At 53.0% G+C, this 25,933-nt stretch overlaps 1 protein-coding gene across 2 annotated transcripts in view; it reads right to left on the reverse strand.

The window, feature by feature from the left end:
• RASSF5 (Ras association domain family member 5) overlaps positions 1-25,933 on the reverse strand; it is a 68,882-nt gene that overhangs the window by 3,838 nt on the left and 39,111 nt on the right. The window contains exons 1-4 of one of the 2 annotated variants that reach the window (XM_006215466.4): positions 25,408-25,914; positions 2,280-2,393; positions 751-1,048; positions 186-301 (exon numbers count right to left, since the gene is read on the reverse strand). In XM_006215466.4, the coding sequence (XP_006215528.1) occupies positions 186-301; positions 751-1,048; positions 2,280-2,393; positions 25,408-25,527 (648 nt within the window). In that variant the 5' untranslated portion in view covers positions 25,528-25,914. Of the gene's footprint in view, positions 1-185; positions 302-750; positions 1,049-2,279; positions 2,394-25,407; positions 25,915-25,933 lie in introns of those variants that run through there. The other variant, XM_072948333.1, reaches the window with a different exon arrangement.

The raw sequence follows: 25,933 nt of genomic DNA on the forward strand, positions 1-25,933 counted from the left end.
CATCCTGCCTTAAACACAGAGCCTCGGCCCCCACCCCGGCTTGACTCCCTTGAGTCATTTTCCTGGTGCGCTGCTGCGCGTGGCCCCCACCTACGCTGGGTGGTGAAGGACCATTGCCCCCCTGAGCCCACCCGATGTGCCCTGCAGGCTGGGTTTGTGCAACAAGTGAAGGGGCCCAGACCCACCTCCACCTCTCCTGTTTCATTCTCCTTGAGCACGAAGCTGAGGACATCCGTGTCGGGCCCGGCGAGTAGGCGCAGGTAGAGGGGGCGGTCAGCCACGGAGAGTTTCTGGAAGAATACTGGAAACCAAGACAGGGGGTTGGGCGCGGGTCTCGGAAAAAGAAGGGCAGGGGCCCAGGATGGGTGGGGACAGAACTGGAGATGCAGAGCTGGGTGTTTCTAACTGAAAGCAGCCATCCTTTTAACCTAATGACATGAACCTGACGAGAATAAACAGGGTAACCACCTTTATCTTTGGCGTCTGCTGGAGTTGGAAGCATGTTTCCATTCACATCATCCCCCAAAAGATTAGCAGGAGTGGTGGGGCGGGGTCTGTCCCATTCACCAGATTAGGAAGTGAGAGCCCAGGGTGTGGTTTCCTGAAGTCACATGTGGAGGGAGGGGCACCAAGGGCGGGCAGAACCCACATGTGGTCCTTCCACAGACCCGATGCCACGTGGGTGGCTGGACTGCGGTTCCAAGAGAGGTGGGAAGGGGAGTTTCTGGTTGGGAGCTCGCTCTCTCCTACCTTGTCCGTCCTTGTGTATCCGCTTAAAAAGTGCAAACTTCTGGGGATTGTCCACGACCATGAACTTCTTGAGCAGCCCCTGGATGACCTCGCTGACCGTGGTGGTGCTGCTGATGTGCAGCTGCTTAATGGCATCCAGCGGCAGGTAGAAGGATGTCCGCTTGTCCGTGGTGGCTGCCAGGTTCACTTCCTTGATGGCGTCATAGATGGACTGGGGCCGGATCCCGGCCGGCACAGTCACCGGCCGCTGAAGTTTCAAATGCACTTTGATGAAACCCGTGTAGGTGCCATCTTCACTCTGCCAGGGGTGGGAGGTCGTGTGGGGTCAGGGCGGGTTTGTTCTGCTTGATCCTATCTGCACTCTGGGCCACAGCCCCAGGTCCCAGGGGCCACAGGGGCTTTTCCTAATGGCAGTGCCACCCCAGTCAGCCCCCTACCTGTCTCGCTGAGTTCCTCCCTGCCTCTGTTCACCCGGGAGTGCTGGAGGGGCAGAGACACTGTTCCCCCACATTGGACCAGGAGAAGGCCCACGGTATCCAGCTGCACGTGGGGCCACTATGGCTTTCCCTCCCAAGAGGCTCAGGCTGCCTGTCCCAAATCCCCCTGCCACCAGACAGGTGCTGATCGCCTTTGGTGAGTCCCCACACCAGGAGGCAGGGCCTGGAGTAGCCTCTCTAATTTGCCCTTCCAAACCACAGAGGAACAGGAAGGCTCTCTAACAAGGTCCTCAGAGAGCCAGCTCACTGGATTTCCTCCTGCATCTCTTTCCAAAATCCGGCAGCCTGCAACACTTAAACCTGGGCCCACCTGCCACTGGATTTCCTGGCGCCTAGTCTGGATGAAGCCCCAAAGTGCTAGTTGCTGCCAGCCACCAGCAGGGGGCAGGGTTCTCCTACCGTCTGCTCTCCTCCCCACTGAATACAGCCCTTCCCAACCTGGCACAAAGTTGGTGCCCTCTCCTCTCTGAGATCTAAGGAAGTGTCCCCGGACACAGGCTGTAACTGTGCAGCCACCAAGAAGGGGAGGAGGAGGAACCTCCAGGGCCCTGAGTCACAGCTCCCACAAAAGCTTTGACAAAAGGGCACTGCTATCTCTATTTCACACTTAAGCTCAGAGAGGTTAAGAAAGTTTCCCAAAGCCACAAGTTAAAAAGGGGAAGAGCCAGAGATTGGATCTGGATCTTATTCTAAAGCCCATTCTATTTGCCTAAAGCACATGGAGGCCCCTACACCCTGGACTCTCAGCTTCACACAACCTCTGAGGCTTCCAGAGGCCCCAAGAAAGGGGAGGGACCTCCAGCGTGGCCCCAGAATCCAGAGGGAAGCAGGGGAGCCACACCGGATGGGGGTGAGGGGTAGGGGGGTGGAGAAAGGGAGCTGGTGCAGGGAGTAGGGGAGGGGAGTGGGGAAGGGGAGGGGAGTGGGGGGAGAATGGGGAGGGGAGTGGAGGAGGGGAGGGTGAGGGGAGGGAGAGGGGAGGGTCCCCCACCCTGTCCCCAGGATGGAGAGCGGGGTGGGGCGCGCGCTCACCAGCTTCATGCCCAGGCAGTTGTTTTCCCGGGTGTTGTAGCTGTCGATCTTCTGTTTGATCTCCTGCAGCGTGGGTGGTGGGCACTGCGGCTCCTCTGCGGGTTTACAGACATTCTGGAACAGACACAGATGTGAAGGTGGGTGTACAGGGGTTCTCAGGATGAGAAAGGGAACCGCCACGCCCTCCCAAAGGCCAATCTGACCAAGCGTGAGCCCCAGCTCCACGTGGTGTAAAGGAATCACGTGGACTCAGGCTGAAAACAATCGAAGGTCAAATCCCAGCTGGGCCACGGCCTAGCCAGCCACCCCTGGGGAAGTAACTGACATCGCTCTCAGCCTCAGGCTCCTCACCTGTGAAATGGGGCAACACCTATCCCTCAGGCTTGCTGCAAGACCTGTGGGAAAGGGCCTGGCACACAGGCACTGGGTATGACTCTGGCCAAGCAGCAGAGCTGTTTTGCTCATGGGGGACTGCTGCAGAAAGATGCATTTAGATGCTACGGGAGATGCAAAGAAATGTAAGCCAGGGTCCACCTCCTCAGGGAAGTAATGATAGAGCTGGAGAGTCAGGAATAGACACGTGGTCCCAGCATAGGCTGACGGCAATGACAGCGATTCTCCCAGATCGAGAGGACCAAGGGCACATGGATGTCAGTTCAGGCCCCATGTCACTGGCTACAGTGCTTTGCAAATAATAATATACATACACATACACACATACGTACATATACATACACATATACACATATGTACGTATACATACATATATACACACACATATATATTTATCCAGTGAATGTGTGAACTGGTGGGGGCAGGAGGCTGTAGCCTTCTCTGATAATTGTAGCCAGCGTCTACTCAGCACTTCGTCTGGGCCAAGTGCCTGGCATGCATTATCCCATTTAATCCCCAGAACCCAAACTGTGAGACAGAGTTTATTACCCACATTTCACAGGTGAGATGACTGAGACTAAGAAGAGTTTGGTAATGTGCCTAAAGCCCTACGCTCAGTCTGTGCAGAACGAAAGGGGACTCCAGGTCCATTCTGCTGTGTTCTTCCCATGGCATCACCGTTTATCCTTCTCACAGGTTCCCCTGGTGTCCTCCCCGCCCCCCTCCAGGGAAGGGTCAGGAAGAATGAAGCCAAGGAGATGGAGGGCAATGTCCTTCACCCTGTGGAGACAGTCCAGGGGACAGTTCTGGGGTTCTAAGCAACTCCACCTGACTGTCAGTTCCCTGGGTTTCTCTTGAGTCCATTTCCACCCGCTGCCCCTGTATAGTCCTCATGCTGTCCCTGTGCGGCCAGCAGTGCCAGAGCTACAGTTTGAGGAAATAAACAGGTCGGTCAAAACCCACCAAGAACTTGCCAGGGCTTAGAAGTCTGGTGGACCCAGGGCAGGGCAGGATTGTCCTTTGGCAAATGAGGAAACGGGCCCTCTGCCTCTCTGACGGCAGCACCCAGCACGGTCCTGTGGGTGTCTGGTTTGGTTGGGGAATCTCACAGCCACGCAGTCATCACAACACCACCCATCGGAACACACTGGTCACCCACAGCAGAGCTGCCCGGCCTTCCTGCCTCCCGCACGCCTGCTCGTGGGAAACATGTCACACTCAGCAGGATGCCTTCACTTCCTCCTTCCACTTTCTGATAAGATGCCAGGCTCTGTGACTGCCGAGGGGAGCTAGTGGGGCCTCCCACACCCATCCCTCAGCACAGAGGCCAGCTGACATCCTTTTTCCATCACAGCATCTTCCGTTGGCCTATCTGCTGCCCTCTGTCCTCGTCCTCAAGGATCCTGATCAGAACAGCGCTGGACAGTCACATCCCTTCTCTTACATACCAAGTATGTAATTACAAGACAGAGGCTCAGAGAGGTTAAGAAACATGCCTGTGGTCCCACTGCTAGTAAGCGTCTGTGTGTGGCCTGGAACTAAGTCCACTGAAGTCTGGAGCCCACACTCTTCTCAATTCACCACGTGGCCACCCTAGGACGGCCGCTCCTGCCACTCCCAGAGTGAATGGTCACTGAAATCCCATGCCGCAGGGCTGGGATGAGCAGCTGCCACCCCAAGGCCTATAATTACATGGCCTGTGAAATGTTCATCTAAGATGTATGTGATCGGTGCGTCAGGCCCCGGGGACCTCAGGGCCTGGGACACTGTGTCACCTGCAAAGATGTCAAGGGGGGACTTCTAACCTCTGGTTGGAGGAGGCGGCCGCCAGGATGCAGGGGCCCCCCCTTTTTCTTTGTGACCACTCAAGTCTCTGGAACAGGGCCCCGCTTCCATCAAGGACCACCCAAGGGGAAGCACTCCCCTGGGGCATCTCCTGTCTGCCTGAGCTGAGCAGCAAGTGGTGTGAGCCTCATTGTGAGAGATCTTCCAGGAGCTTTTAGGGTTTTCTCTCCATCATTTAATTATTTTTTATAGATGAATATGAGACAGCTATTAACTCCTAAGGAGCATCAGCCTACTTACTTCAGAGGCAGACAGGATGGGGCATAAGTAATGGTAACCAGATACTGGTCTTTCTGACTAGAAGCTCCCAGAGGCAGCAAACCCATCTGGTCCCACAGAGATGTACCCAGAAGGGTGGGGGCTGGGGGTGGAGTCTCAGGGGGGTCAGGGGACGAGGAATGTGAAGCTCTATTGTGAGGGTCCCTGGGTTAATAAATCAACAGCCAATGAAGATCTCTCATAGTTTCCAAGTGAGCTACGCCCATTTCGCTGTAAGAAAAGGCAGATCGTGCTGGCTTTCAAAGGCCAGGGTTCCAGCCTGGTTTTGAATACAGCAAGAGTCAGAGCTGTCTTAATGGAAGGCTTTTTCTTCCTGTTCTCTTCTCCTTCAGCAGATAACCCATCTGTTCCCCTTCCCACCACAAACCTAGGGAAGTGATGCAAGCGGCCATGGGCACCCTTTGCAGGACTGACGCAGAGGCGGCCATCCTCACCTCACCACCCTGTCTGCGAGGGCCAGGAGCTCTTACCCTGGGACAGCAGCGCCCCAGGTTGCTGCCCACACCAGACCGGGCACACAAGATCTGACCTGTGGACTGAGTGAATTACCTTCCAAAGCAGGCCAGCCCATTAGCCGGCCAGCGGCAGCCAGGAGAGCTCGCTCTCCTTTCCCATCTGAGAGATGGTGGAAAATCTAGACCAGCGGTGCTTCAACTTGGCTGCACATGGACTCATCTGGGGGATCTTTAGAAACACAACGCCTGGGCGCCACCCTGGAGATTCCAATTTAATTGGTCTGGGGTGCAGCCTGGGCATAGGGATTTTTTTAAAAAGACTCCCAGGTGATTCTGGTGTGCAGCAATGTTTGAGAATACCCAGTACAGACCCGTCCCAAGCAATTTCAGACCTCAAAGGTCCCCATCCAGCTGCAGAGTGAACACACTGGCACCCACAGATACCCACTGCCCCAAAGGTTTACCGAAAAGGCAATATCCAGCGTGTGAACAGGTCAGTAATACTGGAATCTTCAAAAAATAAGTCAAAGACCCCAATTTCCATTCACCTGCCAGATTCTCAAGTCCTCAAAGTGAAGGATTTGTCTCCATCTATGGGTACAGAGCTGGAAACCAGGCAGACAGAGTTTTGTCTACTGGGGTGGCCCAAGATGGAGACAGAATGGGGAACTCACTCTGCTATGACTGTAAAGATACAGGCACTGGCTCTGAGGTGTCTCTCCTAGGACGTTTACCCGTCTTGCTGCACCTCGCACGGGATGCACCTGCTCTGATTAAGCCCCTGGCATTGGTGGCAGATGGCTGAGCTGATCCCAAAGCACCCAGCTCATTCAGGGCACTGGTGAAAGGTAGGTTTGTGCTCATATGCCCTAAGCCATGGAAAGGCTGTGTCCTCGCTTAACTCTCGGGGTTGTTCGTCTGTAGCCAAGGGAAGGGGCTGCGTGCTAGGAGCCAGAGCACAGATTACCCGCTCAGACAGTCATCCTCAAATTTTTCAATTAAAATACCCGTGACACCCAAATAAAGAGGACCAACCTCTTGTGGTCCAGGACCTATCTTACAGCAGATCTGCCCTAAGTTGAATTTTACTTTATTTTAAGAGAAAAAAAACCCAAACACTGGGTAACTCTGCATTCTAATCAATGACATGTGTAAAGTCTTAATTTGGGTCATTGGCAGGTGATCCAGTGAGCTGACAAGAAGAGACTCTGAGTGAAGCCTGTGGCTTTCAGTCTCCCCAGCTGGGCATAGGGCAGCCCACGAAAACACTAAGCAACGACAGGACCCCCAGGGTGAGCAGTGGGCTGAGGAGACTGTGGGCCCCTCCATGCTAGAACCATCAGATACACTCATGTCCATTTTTTTCTGGACCTAAATCACACAAACCTCATTTTTGCCAGAAATTCCACTCTCCCTCTTTTTAAGCTTGTCAGCCTCTTCCTCCTGCCCGTGGCTTTCATCATCTGACTCCTGTCTGCCTGTCTGAAGTCCTTCATCTGGCAAGGTCTCTCTGACCACCCCAGCCCTGAAGGATGACAACCATGGTCCTTTACTGTCATTTACTGCCTAACTGTGCGCTAAACACCGTTCTGCTCACTTAGCACATACTAGCTCATTTCATCCCCATCACAAATTTATGAGGAATGGTTTAATTATACCCATTTCACACATGAGGAAACTGAGCTCCAGCAAGGTTAAAAGCTAACCTACATCTAAAGCCAACACTGTACTATCCTGCACTGAAATATGCATCTACTTATATTAACTTCCATGGAGACCATCCACCTTGGTTTTTCTTCCCAACTAGACAGACCCTCCTTAATGACACCATCCTTCTATCTCTTCTCTATGCCCGGTGGCCCTGAAGCATGAAAGAGATAATGCTTGCTTAAGAACCTTAGCTGGTCTCCCATTACCTTCAGGGGGAGAAAAGGTCTTACTTTCTGCTAAGGATCTCAGTGCAGAGTCTTGGGTTTCAGTGTGGACTGAGTTCTGGGAGGGAAGCACCTGCACCTGTCTTGTCCACCAGGGAGTCGCAGAGCCCAGCCCCAGCTTGGCACACAGTGGAGGCTCAGGCACCACCTGCAGAATGAACTTGCGTTTGGGTTCTGACTCCCACTACTAAGTGATCTTGAAAGAGTCGGATAATATCGTTAAGCCTCAGTGTCCTCATCTCTAAAAATCCCTTTATTGTTTCATAGGATGGATGTCAAGGTACAGCCAAACAAGATAATGGGTATTTGGGAAACGATCGAACCCATCCAGAGGCATGAACTGTGACTGTCATTCCAGGCGTACAAAGTCCTCCTCCTGTGAGCCAGTCTCATTTCTCACTTTCCTTGAGCACTTCCTCTGGATTGGCCCACGTGCCACAGGGTTTGTTCATTACTTTCTCTACATGAGTGGTTGGGAAACTTTTTCTGTAAAGGGCCAGGTAGCAAATGTATCAGGCTTTGCATGTGATCCAGCCTCCACTGCAGCTGTTTAACTCTGCCATCGCAGCAGAGAGCAGCCAAAGGAGGAGCATGGCTGTGTTTTGATAAAAATTTATTTAATTATGACTCTGGTCCATGGGCCCATCTCTGCTCTGCACTGTTGTTGTGCAGTCTCTCTAGAATACATAGCCTCCATCTCCTCTACTTCCGTCTTCTCGGTGTCGTTTCCCAATGAAATTTCTCTGGCCCACAGCAATCCCCTCATTCTCTGCTCTCCTACCCTCTTAGATCCCTGACATCTTAATTTGCAGATGGAGAAAGGTATATGCAGGCTTGCACTGGTCCCTGCCTTTTTCCTGATACCACACTTGGGTCGAGAATCAGATGTTTCCTGTGTCCTGCCTCCCACCACCAGCGGGTGGGTGCTTGGCAACTTCACTCGCACATAATGGACACTTTTCACAAGAAGATGAAGGCTTTATCACTTCATTGGAGTTCTGCTTTCTCTCCTCCCTTCCCCAAAGAGGAGGCAACAAGCTGGCCGGGACATGATGCAGGTGGGCAGCCAGATTCACTCACTGGCTCAGGGACTCACTCCCAGACACCACTCCACGGACTCAAAGCCTCAGATCTCTGTCGCAGCAAAGCTGCAAATCTCCAGGGGCCATGGACTTCTGTCGCTGCCTGCTAATGTTACCTCCGCCACGGCAAGGACCTACAGAGATGCCTTCACAGCCCGTATGGCTACATTTAGCATCTAATTAAATGCTGCTTTTTATTGTTTAATTATTGTCTCACCCGTGTGAATCCCATCTCCCCAGCGAGATGCTCCTTGGAGGGAGTCAGACATGATATCTGATAATTATGCTTCCTTTGCATCCCCCACAGGGCTCAGCGGAGCCCTGGGCTGACCTCCAAGGATGCATCAGATTGTGTTGATTGTGTGGCAGGGAGGAGGTAAGGTGGACCAGGGAGGGTGATTCCCAGCCCAGAGCCCAGCGTGGACACCAGTCAGGTCCGGGAGGACCTCACACTGACCTGCACCCCAAGGGGCAGAAGGTGTGGGCCGCGGAGGGGCTGTGGGTTTGGGCTGGAAGCCAGCCCACGGCTCAGCTCTTTGCAGCTTCTGGGTGAGAATAAACACAAGAGCATCAAATGACCTGTGACCTCTGGAGACTCCTTCTTCTCCCGGGGCCTCCATTTCCTCATCCAGAGAAGCTCTAAGGCCCTTCTGCAGCAAGTAAGATTTTACATAGAAGATATGACAGGTGGTTTCTTTCATCACTGCTTCCTCTTCTATTTCAGAGAACTGGGTGTGGGGATGGGGGCTCTCGGAGCAGAGCTGGGCTTGTCTGAGCTGCAGCAGCGACGACGGGTTGAAAACAGCGCTAAGAACGTTCCAAATGTTTCTCTACGACTTTACTTTTCTCTTCACTTGCCACTGGCTTTCTCTACTTACCTGCCAGACCCCATATTCGCCAAGCTCAAGCAGGTCCACACCTTCTGAACTCACACGGCTCAAGAGAACAAAACAAAAACTACCCCGGAAGCCGGTCACCATGAGCCTCGGCCACATTTCCTTTTTCTTAGCTCTGAGCAAATCTGTCAGCAGCAAGTCTTCTGCCCCCTGGGTGGAAGGTACCTCCAGGCCTCTGTCAGGGAGGAGAGCCCCAGGCACCCACTGACCGAGAGCGACCATCTGCAGATGTCTTCCGCTGCGTCCTGCTGCCCTGCAGCGGGGCTGGCCCCGCACACCGGGGGTTTCTGGTCGGCGTGTCTGAACTAGGACCCCCTGAAGGAAAGGGGCAGGGGCCCGTCTGTCTCGGCTGGGTTCAGGACGCCCCGCTCGATGCCCAGACTGCATTCAAGGCTCACTGGCCCCTTTATGATGGCCCCAGACAGATGGGAAAGAGGAAGCCCCACAGGGCTTCGCCAAAGGGCCCCCTCCCAGGTCCGGGTTTTGGATTGGCTTCCCCAGCCACACCCACGGCAGTGAAGGGGTTGATTCCCACAAGTCTCTCTATGGAGCTGTCCAATGTCCCAAAATAAAAGGTTCAGAACCTCCTAAACTGTGTTCTCCGATAGGTTATTTCCAGCAGAGGAAGGAAGGAAGCATGGAGCCACCCTTATGAGCAGAACCATGTGGAATCTGAGCTGCCTTGGGAGGATGCAGAGAAGCAGTGAAAAAAAAAAAGGGTGGGAGGAATTTGAGAAACTGGGAGGAGTCTAAAGTCCCCAAAGACAAAATACAGAGCAGATGGTCAATGTAGACAGTCAGCCAACAGGAACTGATTGAATTGTCTATGGGCTGAGGACTGTGAAAGGCACCTTGGGACATGAAACCACTGGGTGTGGTCCCTGTCCTCGGAGCCCACAGGTTATCTGGGGACGGAAGACAGAGGTGCACGCGCTGTGGACCCCGGAACAAGCACAGTGCAACCGGGTCTGAACCTCGGCAGTCTTGCTCTGTGTGTGTGGGTGTCACGCCAGCAGATTCCCTGGGCTGTCAACATGTCCTGGAGCCCAGGCACGGCGTCCCTCACTCTTCCATGTGTCCATCTCAGTCTACAGGCAGGAGCAGGTCATCTGGGGTAGCAGGAGCCCCAGGCAGGAGGCTGGGAGAGCCCTGTGGCCTTGGAGACACGGTGACTTAGGTTCAAGGCCTGCAGTGCCTCATTAGAATCATAAAAATCTCAACAGCTAGGCCCTCTCAGGGCTTCGCAGCCACACTGTCATTTAATGCTGAAATAATTTAATGAAGGAGGTGTGTTATAACCCACTAGGTCATGCTGCCTTCACATGGGGCCATGGGTTGGCCTTTGCTGGCCATACCCTTGGTCGTCTGTGAACATGGGCAAGTCGGTCTCATTGAGACAGATTTCTTTGCTGGTGAAACACAGATATTAAGACCTTCTTTATACATTTACTGGGGAGGTGGAATGAGGTCGTGCATCTGGATGTGCTCAGCACAGTGTAAGCACACAATAAGCATTCAATAAACGGTAGCTGGTGCACTTCCACGGTAACCACCACCTCACCTCTAGTCATTTGTCTGGCAGGGCAAAGGGAAGTTTGGTTGGTGGGGATTGACCACCATGCAAGAGTCCTCTTGCCTTGACCTTGACCCCTGACAGGCCTTTCAGCCTGGGCCACATTACGACTCTTGTACATCCTGAGCACTTTCATCACTGGGGCTGTGGGCCCTTTTCTCCATAAAGAAATTATTGGAAATTGTATTTTATGATTTACAGCATTGCTACAAAGACAAATAGATTAATGTCATACATTAAAATACTTTCTTCAACCTAAAAGTTCATTTTTTCCTCCTGATCTTAAAAGAAATTAAAACATCTTTCTGGGCCCCTAAAGTATTCCATGCTCACTTGTGTCCCATGGATAAGTCAGTGGTGCTTCCAGCTCTTGAGCCCCAGGTAGGGTGGCCAGCTGTCCTGGTTTGCCTGGGACTGAGTTTTCTTGGGATGCAGGACTTTCAGTGCCAGAATCAGGATGGTCCTGGCAAACCAGCACATTTAGTTACCTTAGCCCCAGAGACCACCCCCCCCCAACCCTCTCAGTCCTAGATGGACTCCCTCCCTCTCTTTCTCTGTCTACTGCAGGCCCAGGACACTGCTTGCTCTTCTGCCCTCTGCAAAGCTGCATCCATGTACTCTCCCCTGGAGGTTTTCCTGATAGTCCCTCCCCACGCCCCACCCCCAGCCTGGCTGCCATCTGGACACGATTGCTCTAGTTGTCAAGATCAGCACACATCCCTGCAGCTTCATCTCAGAATGTAAGCTTCCCAAGGGCAGAGACTGATGCAGTGCCCAGAACAACTCCTGGCACATGGGAGGGTCCATTAAACATTTGCTGAATGGGGAGGTGGGTACAGCTCAACGGTAGAGCACATGCTTAGCATGCACAAGGTCCCGGGTTCAATCCCCAGTACCTCCTCTAAAAAAAACCAAATAAGTAAACTGAATTACCTCCGCACTCCCCCAAAAAAGAATAAACGAAAAAAGAAAAGAAAAACCAATATTTGCCTAATGAATTGAATAAAACACATAGAAGCAATAAGAGACACACATGCACACACACACACACACACACACACACAACCCAAAAACAAATATAGGGAAATTAAAGATTCCAGGATTGTACACGGGCCCTATAGGGCTCCTTGCAGCTATCTACTTCTGAGCACTGGGAGCTGGAGGAGGCACCTGCATTTCTGAGGGTAGATGATGTAAACCTCTTCCATTCCTGTTATCCCCTCTCCTGGGCCTTCAGGAAGCCCCCCTTTAAGCTCAGAGGTCTAATGTGTGAATCCAGGCAGAATAGGGTGACACCCATCCCACCGCAGTGGCCACAGGGATTTCCCTTGGGCCACTCTCTTGTGCTCTCAAGAGTTTTTAGGGCACAAGAAGGTCTTGTTTCAGGTTGGTCTTCTTCACTGGGTTTCCTCTAGGCCCCTGTCTCCTTTCAGCCTCCCTGACACCTTACTTGGATCATTCAACCCAAGAAGTCCTCCTTCTCTTCTGAGAGGATTTGCACCCCTGGAGCTGACATATCTTTTGGGGATACTTGCCTCAATTGCCTACTTCTGTCCAGAATTAGTGGGCTCTCCAACAGCATCACTTATGCCCCAACTGTTCTAGCACCGACTTCATCCTCTTTGTAGTATTATGAATTATGTCAAAGCCTGTCTTCCACATAACACCATAAGCACTCCAGAGCTAGGAATTGTACCTTTTTGATCTCGGCATTCCCAGAGAGCTCAGGGCCAGAGTACTGCAAAGTGAATTAGGGATGCTGGTGGGCAAGGTGAGTGGGTGGGTCCCAAAACCTGGTCCTAGACCCCAGTCTCTCCAAAGGCTGGACTTGGCTCTCTCAGAACCAATTTAAAGAGGATTTCATTGCATATCAGATGTCTGACAAGGGATCAATAACCAAAATATATAAGGAGCTCAAGTAACTCAACAATAAACAAACAACCAACCTAGGAGGGGATGGGTATAGCTCAGTGGTAGAGTGCGTGCTTAGCATGCACGAAGTCCTGGGTTGAATCCCCAGTGCCTCCATTATAAAAAAAGTCTTGTTCACAGCAGCACTATTTACAATAGCCAAGACATGGAAATAACCTAAATGTCCATTAACAGATGACTGGATAAAGAAGTGGTATATTTATACAATGGAATACTACTCAGCCATAAAAAAGAAGTTAAAAAATAGACAACCTAATTTAAAAAATGTACAAAGGACCTGAACAGACAATTCTCCAAAGAAGACATACAAATGGCCAATAAGCACATGAAAAGATGTTCGACATCACTAGTCATTAGGGAAATGCAAATCAAAGCCACAATGAGATGCCATCTCACACCTATTAGGTTGGCTATTATCAAGAACACAGAAAATAACAACCCATGTGTGTTGCTGGTGGGAGTGAAAAATGGCAAAAGCTGCTATGGAAAATGGTACAGCGATTCCTCAAAAGATTAAACATGAAATTCCCATGTGATCCAGCGATGCCATTTCTGGACATACACCCAAAAGAAGGGAAAGCAAGGACTTGAACAGATATTTGTACACTCACGTTCATAGCACTGTTCACAACAGCCAAAACACGGAAGTGGCACACTCGTGGGTGACTGGATAAACGAAGTGTGGTGTATACATACAATGGAACATTACTCATCCATAAACAGGAAGGAAATTCTGACACAGGCTACAACATGGATGGACTTGAAGACATTATGCTAAGTGAAATAAGCTAGTTACAGAAGGACAAATACTTCGTGATCCCCCCTATGTGAGGTTCTTAGAGTAATCAGATTCAAAGAGACAGAAAGCAGAACGTGGTTGCCAGGCACCGTGGGGAGGAGGGAACGAGAAGTTACTGTCTCACGGGTACAGAATTCAGAAGATGCAAAAGTTCTGGAGGGGGATGGTGGTGATGGTTGTACTACAATGTGAAAGTACTTAACACCACAGAACTATACACTTAAAAATGGTTAAAATGGTAAATTTTATGCTATATATATTTTATTACAATAAAAAAAGATTTCAAGAGCAGGGGAACATGGAGGTCACGTAATCAGCTGGTTTCAACTGGTGTCCCTAAAGTCAGGAGTGTCCCTTATTTCTATATTCCAGGAAAGTGAGGAGACAATCCTGCTTCTAAGCAAGTTGGCCCCCATCCCAGGACCTCCAGGACCAGGCTCTTCTCCTAGGCCCAGGCACCTCCTGCCAGGTCACTGACAGTTGGGTGACCACTAGGGATGCCCTGGACAGCCCAGCCCGGCTCAGAGGAGCCACTGCAGCTAGGTGAGGGCCTAACAGCCTCTCAAGACTCTCCACGGGGGAGCTCAGGGGCAAAGAAGCCTGGGCTCAGAGATCCGGAAGGACCTTGGGATGAACAGTCCAATCACCCACATTCTGCAGAAACTGAGTCATCAGGTGACTCAAGCAGTGGGTACCTCCCAACCCACTTCAGACACTCTCCCCGACTCCATCATGGCTGGCCACGGGCGAGGAGCTACGTCTGCCTTTCCAACCTCATACACCCCTAGAGAAATGGACAGCACAGCAAAGGAAGATTGGGGGCCACATTCTCTCTTCTTTCTCCTACAGGCCACAGAGTCGTGGGATTCTCTTGAAGTCATTGAGCTGGGAGCTGGGTACCAGCTCGCCTTCGGAGTTTTCCATCCCCACCTCCACATCGCTCCCTCACTCTCACCTAGTGGCCTTCTCTGCCCAAGAATGCTTTGAACACAGGGCTCCTCAGCTTCGCGTAGGATCCCACATGCTCTGAGAGCCACAGAGTCAGACCCTGGAGAGTCACTAGGTCATGAGAGACGGGTGGCTCTGGGAGTCCAGCTCGTGTGCTGTGATGTAGGCCCTTCCCCGGGAGGTGCAGGACGTGGGCGCCAGGGCTGCACGTGCACCCCCTCCCACACATGCTGCCTCCAGCTCAGGACCAGCTTCCTGTGGGACAGGGCGTTTGGCGCCGTAAAGGATTCAGAGGATTCTGAGGTGGTGAGCAGCAGGTGGGAGCTGGTACCCAGCTCCCCGCGTATTCTCACTGACCAGGTTTGCTAGGAGGGGAGGGGCGGCTGGAGACACCAGCTGTTCTGCTCTGCTGCAGGGAGTCGGTCCTTCTCGGCTCCCCTCTCACTGGAACCCCCCACCCCACTGCCTTCAGCTTTGCAGGCTGGGCTGGCGCCGGTGCTGGAGCCCCCCCCCAACTGGCCCACACACGCCCTCTCGTCTCTGTCTCCGTGCTGCTTGCCCTGCTAACCCCACCCCTCCCTCCGTTGCTGCTTGGGGATTACTTTGTGACACTGAATCGCATCTTAGTTGGTAACTGAGCGGCTCAAGGTCTTTGCACGTGTGTATCCTCTCATCATGTCATAAAGGCTCAGGGTTGGGGACATCTGGTTTCCTGTCTCCTAAATGGCTTGACAAAGGGCACTGACCTCAGTGACTCCAAGACGAATGCGTGGACATGGGGCTGCATCTGTGGGCATTTCCTGGCCTCCCTGCCGGGGCTTCAACGACTTGGGTAATTCTGGAGAGAGCTGTAGGAGAGGCAGCCCCTCAGGGGCCGGGGGCTCCAGCACTAAACTACTCGGGCCCAGGTTCTGGATCTGCCCCTGACTACCATGTGACCCCTGACCCCTTCAGTGCCTCAGTTTCCTCACCATTAAATGGAAACCATACATACAGCTGACCCTTAAACAATGCAGGGGTTAATCCACATATAACTCATAGTGGGCCCTCAGCATCCTCGGTCCTTCTGCATCCGTGATTCAGCCAACCACAGATGGTGTTGTACTGTTGTATTTACTAGTGAAAAATATCCACGTATAAGTAGCCCTATGCAGTTCAAACCCACGTTGTGCAAGGGTCAACTGTCGTCGTGAGGATTAAGTGAGTCTGGACACTTAGAACAGCGCCTGGCACACATCAAGGCCCAGTAATTAACTGTCATCATTCTCCGTTCTCACCATTTCCCAGCAGACCCCCAGCTCCTGCCCTTTCTCTTTCTGTGAACAGAGCCTCGTACCTCTTACGTGCCCCAGCCAAGCACCCCACCTCCTCACGTCACAATTCGACACCCATTTGCGTTTCTCTGAACGGACTTTATCACCATCCCAAGCCCAGGAGCCCCCACTGCGTTCTCACGGCCAGATGTAGGGCCTTCCTCTAGTGATTACTCTCCACTGGAGGGGGAGGTCTCCCTGTTTCATAGAGGGAGAAAGTGAGGCTGAGAGTGATGAGCACGCTTCCTGAGGTCGCCCGGAGTGGAGGCTGGGGGCTAGGGTTCCAGGCCCAGTGTCAGGCTCACGTGAGGGCCTGGGGCCCCTGCCCACTCCATCTGGGCTGGCTGAGAATGCTCAAACCACTGGGATCACCAAACTGGGACCTTCATTTGCTCAGAATTAAACTGGGAAAGTAAAACAATTGAAAGTGTGTTGGTTCCTCCCTCCCTCAACCTGCCACTCCGCTAGGTGGAAGGGCAGACAGGAGACAGCCATTAGCGTGGGCTCTCCCGCCTCCTTGCATAGCCTCTCTGCCCCAACCCCCCGGGAGGCCGCACTTGAGGAAGCACCACGCCAACTCCTGCCAGCAGGTGCCAGGGCCCAGTTGCTTAGTGACCCAGCCCTGCGTGCCCTCACCCTCCAGGGCAAACGGCTGAGCAATCACAAATGGGGTGGAGGGGGCCGTTCTATGTTTGGAAAGTTGTCCTTGTATTTTTTGCTCACTCAGTGAGATTTTTCTTCTCGGAGTTACTGGAAAAATCCATCGATTCTGCATCCAGAACCTTAGCAAGCTACCCTCTAAAATTACCCGAGATCAGCTTTCACATACTTTGCCTAAGGCGCTATGCACGTGTCCCCCAGGGAGCCCCTGCTGCCTCTGAGGGAAAGAAGCTTTTTGAGAAAGAAGCTCCAAGCCCACTCCTTTATCAGATGTGCATTAAGCGCCTACCATGTGCCGAGGACACAACGATGAACAAGATATGGTCCCTCGTTGGGAAAATTACAGCCCATCAAAATGAGGGCCAGGAGAAGGGTACGCCGGTGTTCGGGAAGCACAAAGAAGGGAACGTCAAGTTGCAACTGGAAATGCTCTCCAAACACCCCGGACCCACCAGCTCCCACATCCTCCTCGCTAATAAGGCACACTTTCCCAGCCATGTGTGAGTAGGGAGGTTATGCCTGCCTCCTGCCTCTCCACGTGTTCCGGCCAACAGCGGGCCCTGCAGCCCGAGCACCCCTTGTCACCTACATCACGGCGTTGGGGACAGCCCAACCCCGCTCCTCACTCTGGGGGAGAGCTGGGAGGAGAGAAGGAGAAGGAGGGGCTCACGGTCTGGGAGGTTGATGATGTGATGTTGATAAGAGTGTGGCGACCCAGACGTCCCAAGACTAGAACAGGAACACACGGATTTTAGCATTTTAGCATCAGGAAGTTGGCTGAATGAGAAAAAGAGCTTCGCGTGGCAGGTCAGCAGCCTAGAGCTGGGGGGTCTGAGCTTATTTTAAAGTCTTCTGAAACTTGACTCTCACCCAAGATGCCATGTGTGTGGTGGGAAGGGCATGTGTTTTGGAGTTGGACGAGCATGGAGTGGGGGACTGGCCCTCGGCTAACACCCTCCCACATACTACCTCACTGAACTTGATAGCAAGGGAAATTCTGCCCGTGTGGTCCATCAGGCATAAAGGCTCTGTGGCCGCCCTACCTACATTTTTTTCCCCTCGGATTGTAGCCTCACCCATAGCAGGGATCCAACCAGCTGGAGTCACACTGTCTAGCACCGTGGACAAGGAAGGACTGATAACTGGGTTGCAGGAGGGCGGTGGTGAAGAGCACAGCACCCCTCCCTCTGCCAGCGATGGGTTACAAGCAGGCCTGCTCGGAAACAGGGGATTGGCTGTAATGACCCCTAAGAGCCTCCTCCAGCTCCAGGAGTCTCTGCTTTTCAGAGGAAAAGTTAATCTCCTCTAATCCTGCCAGCGGCGGCTACAGCTCTGTCACTGCCAGTCTGTCCCCAGCCCCTTCCTGGGCTATTTATGCCCGAGTTCTCTGACTCTGGGAGCCAGCCCCTCCATCCTCCCATCTTGGGAGCTGCTGCCACATCCTGATGAAAGCCATGTGGCCGCGGGGCACATGCAGAGTGTCTCCCCTGTGGATGACCCCCTGTCCAGGAGCCCCGATCCAGACACTTCATGGGTAGGGAAGGGGAGCAACGAAGGTCTGTCTCATAATGTGGCTGAGGCCATAGGTCTTTCTTTAAGTGTGAAGATCGCATTTTATCCATCTCTGCCTCTCCCATCCCCAGTGCTCAGGCTATATGGAAGGTATACACACAGTGTCTTGATGGAGGCCAGGCATTGCAGGGTTTTAGATGCTACAGAAAGAGCAGGAACAAAGTGTGGGCTTTTTTTCTGGAAGCAAAAGGGAGGCTCTGAAGGCTTTGGGATGCCAGGATGATATATGCCCCTGGCAACTGAACGCAGGGTACACAGAAGGGGTAGACACAGGATGGAAGCCAGCTGGGTGACCTGGAGCATCTACGGGAGAGGTGACAAGCACCCAACACTGGGTAGGGCAGGGCACAGAAAGGAGAGGTCGACATCTGAACACAGTGACAGACTGGATGGAAGGGATGATGGGGGAGACTCCTGAGGTTTCAAGGTGGAGGATTAGGAGGGTGGGGCAGAGGCAGGGAGAGAAATCAGTATGGGCAAAGCTATGAGCTGGTTCTGTACATATTAAACTTCAGGCATCTGAGGGGCATGGGAGACCTGCAATGGGCTACAGAAAATTTTGTTCTAGAGGCAAGGAGTGAGGTGAGATGTGGATGGAGGCTGGGACATGAAAAGTAAAGCTGGGGTGGGGCAGGAGAAGAGACAAGACGAGGGACCAGGACAGCACCACGGACAGAAGCCACAGGCTCAGCGAGGCAAACCTGAAGTTTTCTGCCCTGACAGCTCCCTTCTTCCTGCTGGCCCTGAAATTAAATGCTCCTGATTCTTGGCAAGTTCGTCTGGTCCTCCTGTCCCCAGAGAATACGCCATGCCAGGACTGGGTCCCCATGCTCTTTTATGGGTAGGTGGAGCCATCCAGAAGAGGAAACCAAGATCCTGGATGGAGACAGGTCTTGGTCCTCCACACAGGAGTATCCCAAAGCCAGCGAGCACACAGGTGTGGGTTACCTGGCGAGTCAGGAGCAGTGGAGGGAAGGGAACACAGGCTGCTGGGCAGCCAGGTTGGGCCTGATGGTGCCTCCCCGTCAAGTTCATGGGCTGGAAGTGGGATCCAGAGTCCAACCTGATGGGGTGAACTAAGAGCTGGGATTCAGGATGGATACCGGTGTGAAACTGTTTTTCCTTTCTCCCTAAACTGTGTAGGTGAATGGCTATTGCATGTGCCCTGAGCTGTAACTGGAATCACTTTAAAGGGAAAAGCCAGCTGAGTCAGGATAAGCAGTCTAAACTTGTGAAGACAGAGGGATGGGTGGGAGGGAGGAATCTGGACCACAGAGGTGAGGATGGGTAAGTCCCAGGTGGTCCTGGAGAGGGGGCTCACGTCAGCCATTCAGGCCCTCATCTCAACCCCACCCTAGGAAAGTCCTTACAACTTAGAGAACTTGGTACTCAGGACCTAGTATCTCTCCCAGCCCCACAAGGTTCTGCTCCCGAGCAGACTGGTGAGGGATTCTCAGTTAAAGAAGGAAGATGGACAGGCTCATTTCACACTCGTTGAAGGACCGACAAAGAGCCTGAGTCTGGAGGGTTGCAGTGTTTTGGCCACAGCCCCTCAGTTCAGAGCTGGGGCTGGGATGAGAGGCCAGGACTTGGCTTACAGTTCTGTGCTGTGTCCGTTACATCACACACCGGTCACGATCACAAAGGGCTGTCCCCTCAACATCCCCGGTCGGCACGTTGTGGTGAGAGCAATGGGGACAGCTCTGAGCAGGGACCCAGGGGGCCTGAGGCCTTGGCTCTGTCTCTGCTTAGCTGTGTGACCAGGGACAGATCCTTTTACCTTCTGGGTTCCCAGCCTAGGAACCTCTGGAATCTGTGAGAAGTGCTCATCTTGCATTCCAACTGAAGTCGTCAGTTAATTACCAAATATTTCCTAAACAGGTGGTTCCTAGACTTCCGTATATACAAGAATCACCCGGGGGAAGCATTTAAAAAGCAGATTTGAGGGCTCTACCTCCAAAAACTCAGAAGCCAGTAAGTCTAGAGTGGGGTCCTTGACCCTTCATTTTCAAAAGTGATCCAAAAAGGTTCTGATGTCAGAGGGCAGGGCCAACCTTTCAGCACCACTGGAGGCTTCTAGATGCTACAGAAGAACGAGGGAAGTGCTGAGTAAGGAAAAACACCTGTCCTCAAAAAGTTCCCAGTGTAGTGGGGGAGACAGGACCCACCCCAGGAACAGCACATCCTTGGTGACAGATGGAGAGGTACAAGGTCAAAGAGACAGAGCTTACGGCCCTTCACCAAGAAAGCAGAGCAGAGCTTCCAAAGGCGGTTGGGCAGAGAGGGTGGGAGGAGGCATGCGTGGCAGAGGCAGCTAAGTGTTCACCACAACCGGCTTCCTGGTCCACCTGGGCTCACAGCTGTACTTCATTTCCCAGCCTCCTTGTGGTTAGGTGTGGGCATGTGACCGAATTCTGGCCAATGGCACATGGGTGTAAAACACACACACACACCACTTCCAGGCCTGGCCCACAAAATCTCATGTGTTATCCTGAGCCCTACCTGCCAATGTAACTTTACTTAAAGAGGGAAACTGACTTCTATTATGTTCAACGACGGAAAATAATGGGGGCTGTTGGTTACTACAGTTAGTCCATCCCGATTACATAGGATGCCCGAGAGATGATGGAGCAACGGAACTCAACATGCATTTACGCAGTGCCTGCTTTTGTAACCAGTACGGGATGCGAGTTCCGACCTAACGGGACTTACCATCTTCATGGAGAAAAGCAACACCAGGAAAGGCCAGAGAGGCAATAGGCAGTAAATCCCACAGGAGGGGAGCAGAGGCTGCAGCCCAGAAGGAAGGCTCTTGCATAATTGTGAGAGCACGAAGGGTCTTTTGAGGTGAGTCCTGGGCTGTGTGGGCTTCTGAGATAGCATATAATACAGCAGTTATATGGCTCAAAGGTTCTGAAGATTTTAATTTTATCTATATTGCTCAAATTTGGAACGAACTTATTTTTAGCACCCTTTTCTTATCTCTCATGCCAAGAAGGTCCAGGGCAGGTGCTGTGCCTGAGGCCCCCCCCGCTGCTGGCGGAGAGATGCGGGTTTCCGTGACTGGTCCCAGGGCGGTCCAGCTTGGAAGATGTCCCTGGAGTGCCACAGAGGCCCTGACCAGGGAGGGGCCGACTGGCCAGGCAAGAGGAGATGGGACAAGTGCAGGCACGGAGCCAGGAGTGTCTTCATACTCTGACCTCTGAGACTGCCCACTTTTTCTTTGCATCTTCCTTGAATTTTTCAAGAATCAGTGCTGTCAATGGAGACCAGAGAAGGCCTGGGCGTGTGTTGGGGGTAGGATGAGAGAGTGTTCCAGCTGTGCTTAAGTATAATATTTAACCATAGATAGAGCCAACCTTCCGTCTTCCATATCCACAAAGAAAACACACATGAGGAAGATACAGCAAGCAGTACTCTAGGATAGATACTAAGAAGAACTTTTAAACAATTAAAGGTGTAAGATTCTAGAACTGATGACAGGGACCCCCTGCTAGGTTTAAGTGTAGAGGGAATGTTCCTTGGCCAGTTTGCCTTAGGAATGGAGGGCGGGTGAGGCCCTCACGGAGTGGAGGGATGGTAAGGACCCTTCAACCCTTTCCTAGCCTGAGGCTGTTTGGGTCTTTCCATTTTGTAGAAGATTCTGAGAGGACAAGGACTGCAGCTCGTCCCAGTCACCCTCAGAATGAGAAGAAGCACAAAGAGCACTTGATGAGATGCCCAAGAGGGGTGTCAGTCTTGGCTCCACCCAACCAGATATTTGGCCTGGTGAAGTCCTCCAGTCTCTCTGGGCCTCAGTTTCTCCATCTGTAAGGTGAGGAGCTAGAGCCGGTTCATTCCAGCTCTGTAAGCAGTGGGCTTTGTGTCCTCCGAGCACTCACCCTGATGCTCTGGGTGACTCCAGAGTCCTGGAGCCTGTGGCACATGCAGAGAGAGAGCTCAAAGTGCCCTGTCCCTGCTCAGAGGTCAAAACTCTAAACTGCTGCCCCCGGCAGGCATCCGGGGGAACTGATGGGAGCGGAAGTTGGTCTCACTTCCAGGGTCAGCTCCCAGACAGGAGTAAAGGAGCAGCTGGCAGCCATGGCCAGAGGTCCCAGCCCTCAGACCCACAAATCACCAAATCTTGCCTTTTGTAGGACTAAAGCAGAAAAATCTCTGGGCTGGGAGATGAGAGATGTAGGTTCTAACCCTGGGTCCATCATGAACGTGCTGTGTGACCTTGAATGAGCAGCCCCCACACCCAGATTCCAATGTCTTAGCCTGGGTGACCATGTGAGTGCCTTCCCGAGAGCAGCTCGAACGTCTGAGCACACAGGCTGGGTTTCTCCCAAGCCATCAGGAGCCCCATTTGGACACATGACCCTAATCATGCCCAGCAGCCAAGGGGGGCGTCCCCACAGAGCACCACCTCAGGACCCGGAAACCATGAGACTGAAAATCAGGTCTCCCTGCCCCTCTCAGAGGAGGCCCGAGGCCCCAGGAAGCTGCCTTTTTCTGAAAGGCGAGAACCAGCCGGGGCCCAGGGCCTGGCCCCATTTCCTCTGCTGCTGCCTCTCCACCTGCAGGGGCTCCTCTCTGTGAATGGGAGCCTTCCCCACCCTCCCAACTCCCACCAAAGGGGCTGGAGAGAGGTCTCCGGAACTCCCTGGAGGCCAGGCCAGTGAAGGCTCCCAGAACAGCAGGACGGGTCCCCACAGCTCCGCGCCAGCCAGGCACATGCCGCTGGGTGGCAGATACAGGTTGTTCTGACAAGGCTATTTATAGAAGCCGGCTCGGCCTTTCCTGAGTGGGGGCCTCAGTCTCTCAGCAACCAGGAAACATAAACGCCTTTCCTTGGAGACAGGAAGGAGAAATTCTCCTAGGAGCTCAGATGCGATCTCTCTTCGGGTAGGAAAAAAAGCATTGTTAGGGGTCAGAATGGAGTCAGGATAGGCAGATCTCTCTGAAACCCTTTCCAGAAGTGATGCCAAGGGAGGAGAGAGAGCTGAAATGTTATTCAAGGTGGAAAAATACGCCAGAGGACGCGAGACTGAAATACGTGGATGAAGCTTCCCCAGTTCCTAAGTCAATCACATGCACCCCTTCACAATTAGCAGGGGCCCCCCCGAGCACTTGCTCCCCATGAGAGGTGGCCCAGCCCCCCTGCCTCCCTGAAGGGTGCTGTGCAGATGGCCAGTCTGGTGCTGAGGGAAACTGTCCCCAGCAGCAGTTCTGACCCTCCGCTCAAGGCCCTTCTAGGCAGAGGCCAGGGAGACATGGGCCATGCCCACCACTCTGTCCTTCTTTGAAGCATTTATCCTTCTCCCCTTGGGGTTCAACGAAATCAATGTTTTAGGAGGGATTCCTGCCCTCTGCAGGCTTACAGACTTGGGCAAAATGAAGTAGGAAGATACGCAGAGACCTCATGACCTGCAATGGATTCAAGAAGCAAAGAAAGAGTCAATGTGGGTGCCAACCCAAATGTGTATGTTCAGGAGTGATGCTAGGAAGGGGAGTTTGGGGGCAAATGAAGAGAGAAGGCTATTTGGGCCAAGGAACAAGTCACCCCTATCCCCACTCCACCCCAGCATATTTTATTCTAAGATATTTCTACTTCTCTCAAGACAAACCAGAAACACCTACCTTTTTCGTTTGCCAAGTGGAAGACACCTCAGCCCTGCAGTGCCCCTTCCTCTACCCAGTCATGTAAAAAGCCCACCTTCTGGGCCCGAGGGCTTACAGCCTGGCCGGCAGTGAGTGTAACAGCTAAACTTTGTTCTAAAAACAGGAACCATTTCCGTCCCAGGCAGCAGCAGAACTCTTGAGAGCTATGGTTCTCAACCTCAGTTGCATATCAGAATTACCTGGGGAGATTTTCAAAATCTTCATGCCCAGGCTACACCCCAGACCAATTAAATCAGACTCCCCAGCTGGGGGCCCCAGTGTACCCTACATTTTCCAAAGCTTGGCGGTAACTCCAGTGTGCCAGTGAGAACCACTAGTCTAAATAAAGATCCCAGATAGCTGGAGTGCCCTTGTGTGTGTGTGTGTGTGTGTGTGCGCGCGCACGTGTGTGTGTGTGTGTGGAGGGGCTTCCACACAATGAGGCAAGGATCCGAAGTGAGAGCTGGACATGTCCCCTCTGCAGCCATGCTTTCTGCATGAGCCCTCCCTATCCCTGCCCCCAAACTGCACGTTGGTTTCTGGCCATTTGCAATACGGAAGTCTCAACCTGTGAATGTTTATTCTATGAAGGGCCTAGGTGCCATCCACTTTTTCACCTAGAGCTTCCAGAGCTGGAATTTGGGGGAAGGTCACCTTCCCAGGCACAGGTGAGCATGCCACAAACCACAAGGAACAAGCATTGCTCACCAGCCTCATGAAGGGGTGCCCCCGACACAGGTGCTGGTTCCAGGGGTCTGCTTTATTTATTTAGTTGATTCCTGCAAGCACTAAAATCAAAACCTCTCCTCTGATTCTTGGGTGTCCTCCCGCAATCAAAATGTCCAGTGCATTTGTTTGACTTCAGAACCCAGCGAATTCAGGGCCCACAGGCAAGATGAATTATTAACCATTGAGGCCCCAGAGTCAGGTCTGGGGATGCTTTTGGTTAATTCTACTTGGTGTAGGACTGCTAAATTAATGATGGGCCTGCACAACCCTGTGAAATTTAACAGCTCCCTTCTGTCTACAAATAGGCCCTTTGAGGCAACCTCTCCAAGGACCTCTCACCTAAATAACAAAACAAATAAATAAACAGAGTTCTGTCTCCACTCCCACCATATCCGTGGCAGATACATGGCTGCAACTGGGAGGGTGAGGCCAGGGAACTCGGGCGTGCTGGGTGTCACGCACATACGACCCCATTAGGGAACACATGCAAACCCCTTTAGATTACCTTCAACTAACCCAGGAAGGCAAAATGAGTGTAGGACAGCCGCCCAGGAGAGCAGTTTTAGTTTGCTTCTAAAATCACCCTGGACTTCTGCAAAGTTGTTGGGCTGTGTTTTAAGATGGTTTCTGGCCATTTGCAATACGGAAGTCTCGACCTGTGAACGTCTATCCTACTGAGGGCCTCAGTGCCATCCACTTTCCACCTAGAGCTTCAAAGCTGGTATCTGGGGGAAGGTCACCCTCCCAGGCACAGGTGAGCATGCCGCCAAACCACAAGCCAAGCGCTGTCCCCAAATCCTAGAGAGCCATTTTGAAAAGGTCCAGGGACAGGAAATGCCGAAAGGGGCATTAAAAAGAGAATAGTGTTTGCGGGTGGTCCCTGAAAGGCTCCAGATCCCTTCCAGATCCCAAATCCCTGGTCTGCTCAGCCAACAAGTTCAAGGGGGTCCCCAAGGCAACTGCTCACCCACTCTGGTAAGACATGGCTTTGCCTGTTTGCCAGGAGCAAGGTTTCCCTTCTAGACCACAGAGGTTATTTCCCGGCAATGGAAGGCGCTTGTAGTATTATGTTTACCTTCGAAGGATGTTTGCTCTGCACATTCCTGAAAAAGGTGGTCTTGGCAGTGAAGAAGCAATCCTCCAGTTCCTCCTCCAGGCTGCAGTACCCACTGCTCATGCTGCTGTCCACCGTCATCTACCCCGCAGCCCCGGACGGAGGCAGCCAGCGCATCTGATGGGGCCAGGCTCGGGATGCGGCGGGCAGAGGAGGGGACCCCTCGCCAGGCTCAGCCGCCGCGGCGCGAGCTCCGAGCCCCGAGCCCCGCCGGGAGCGAGTCCGTTACCGGGCCGGGCCGGGCCGGGCCGGGCCAGGCCGAGCCGGCTGCCTCGGTTCCTTACACCGGGGCCCGAGTGTCCCGGGCGGTGGGGTAACCTGTTCCCCAGCGGCTACCAACACGGCGGGGGCGGACCTGTTCGCCGCCTCGCGCGCCTCGCTCCCCAACTCAGTCGGCACCTGCGGTTGCATCTCCCCGGCGCCGGCTCCCCGCTCCGCCCCGCGCGCAGAGCGCCATCTCGACACCTCCCCCGCCTCCCGCGCCTTT

Source organism: Vicugna pacos, chromosome 23, assembly GCF_048564905.1.
Source record: "Vicugna pacos chromosome 23, VicPac4, whole genome shotgun sequence".
NCBI lineage: Eukaryota > Metazoa > Chordata > Mammalia > Artiodactyla > Camelidae > Vicugna > Vicugna pacos.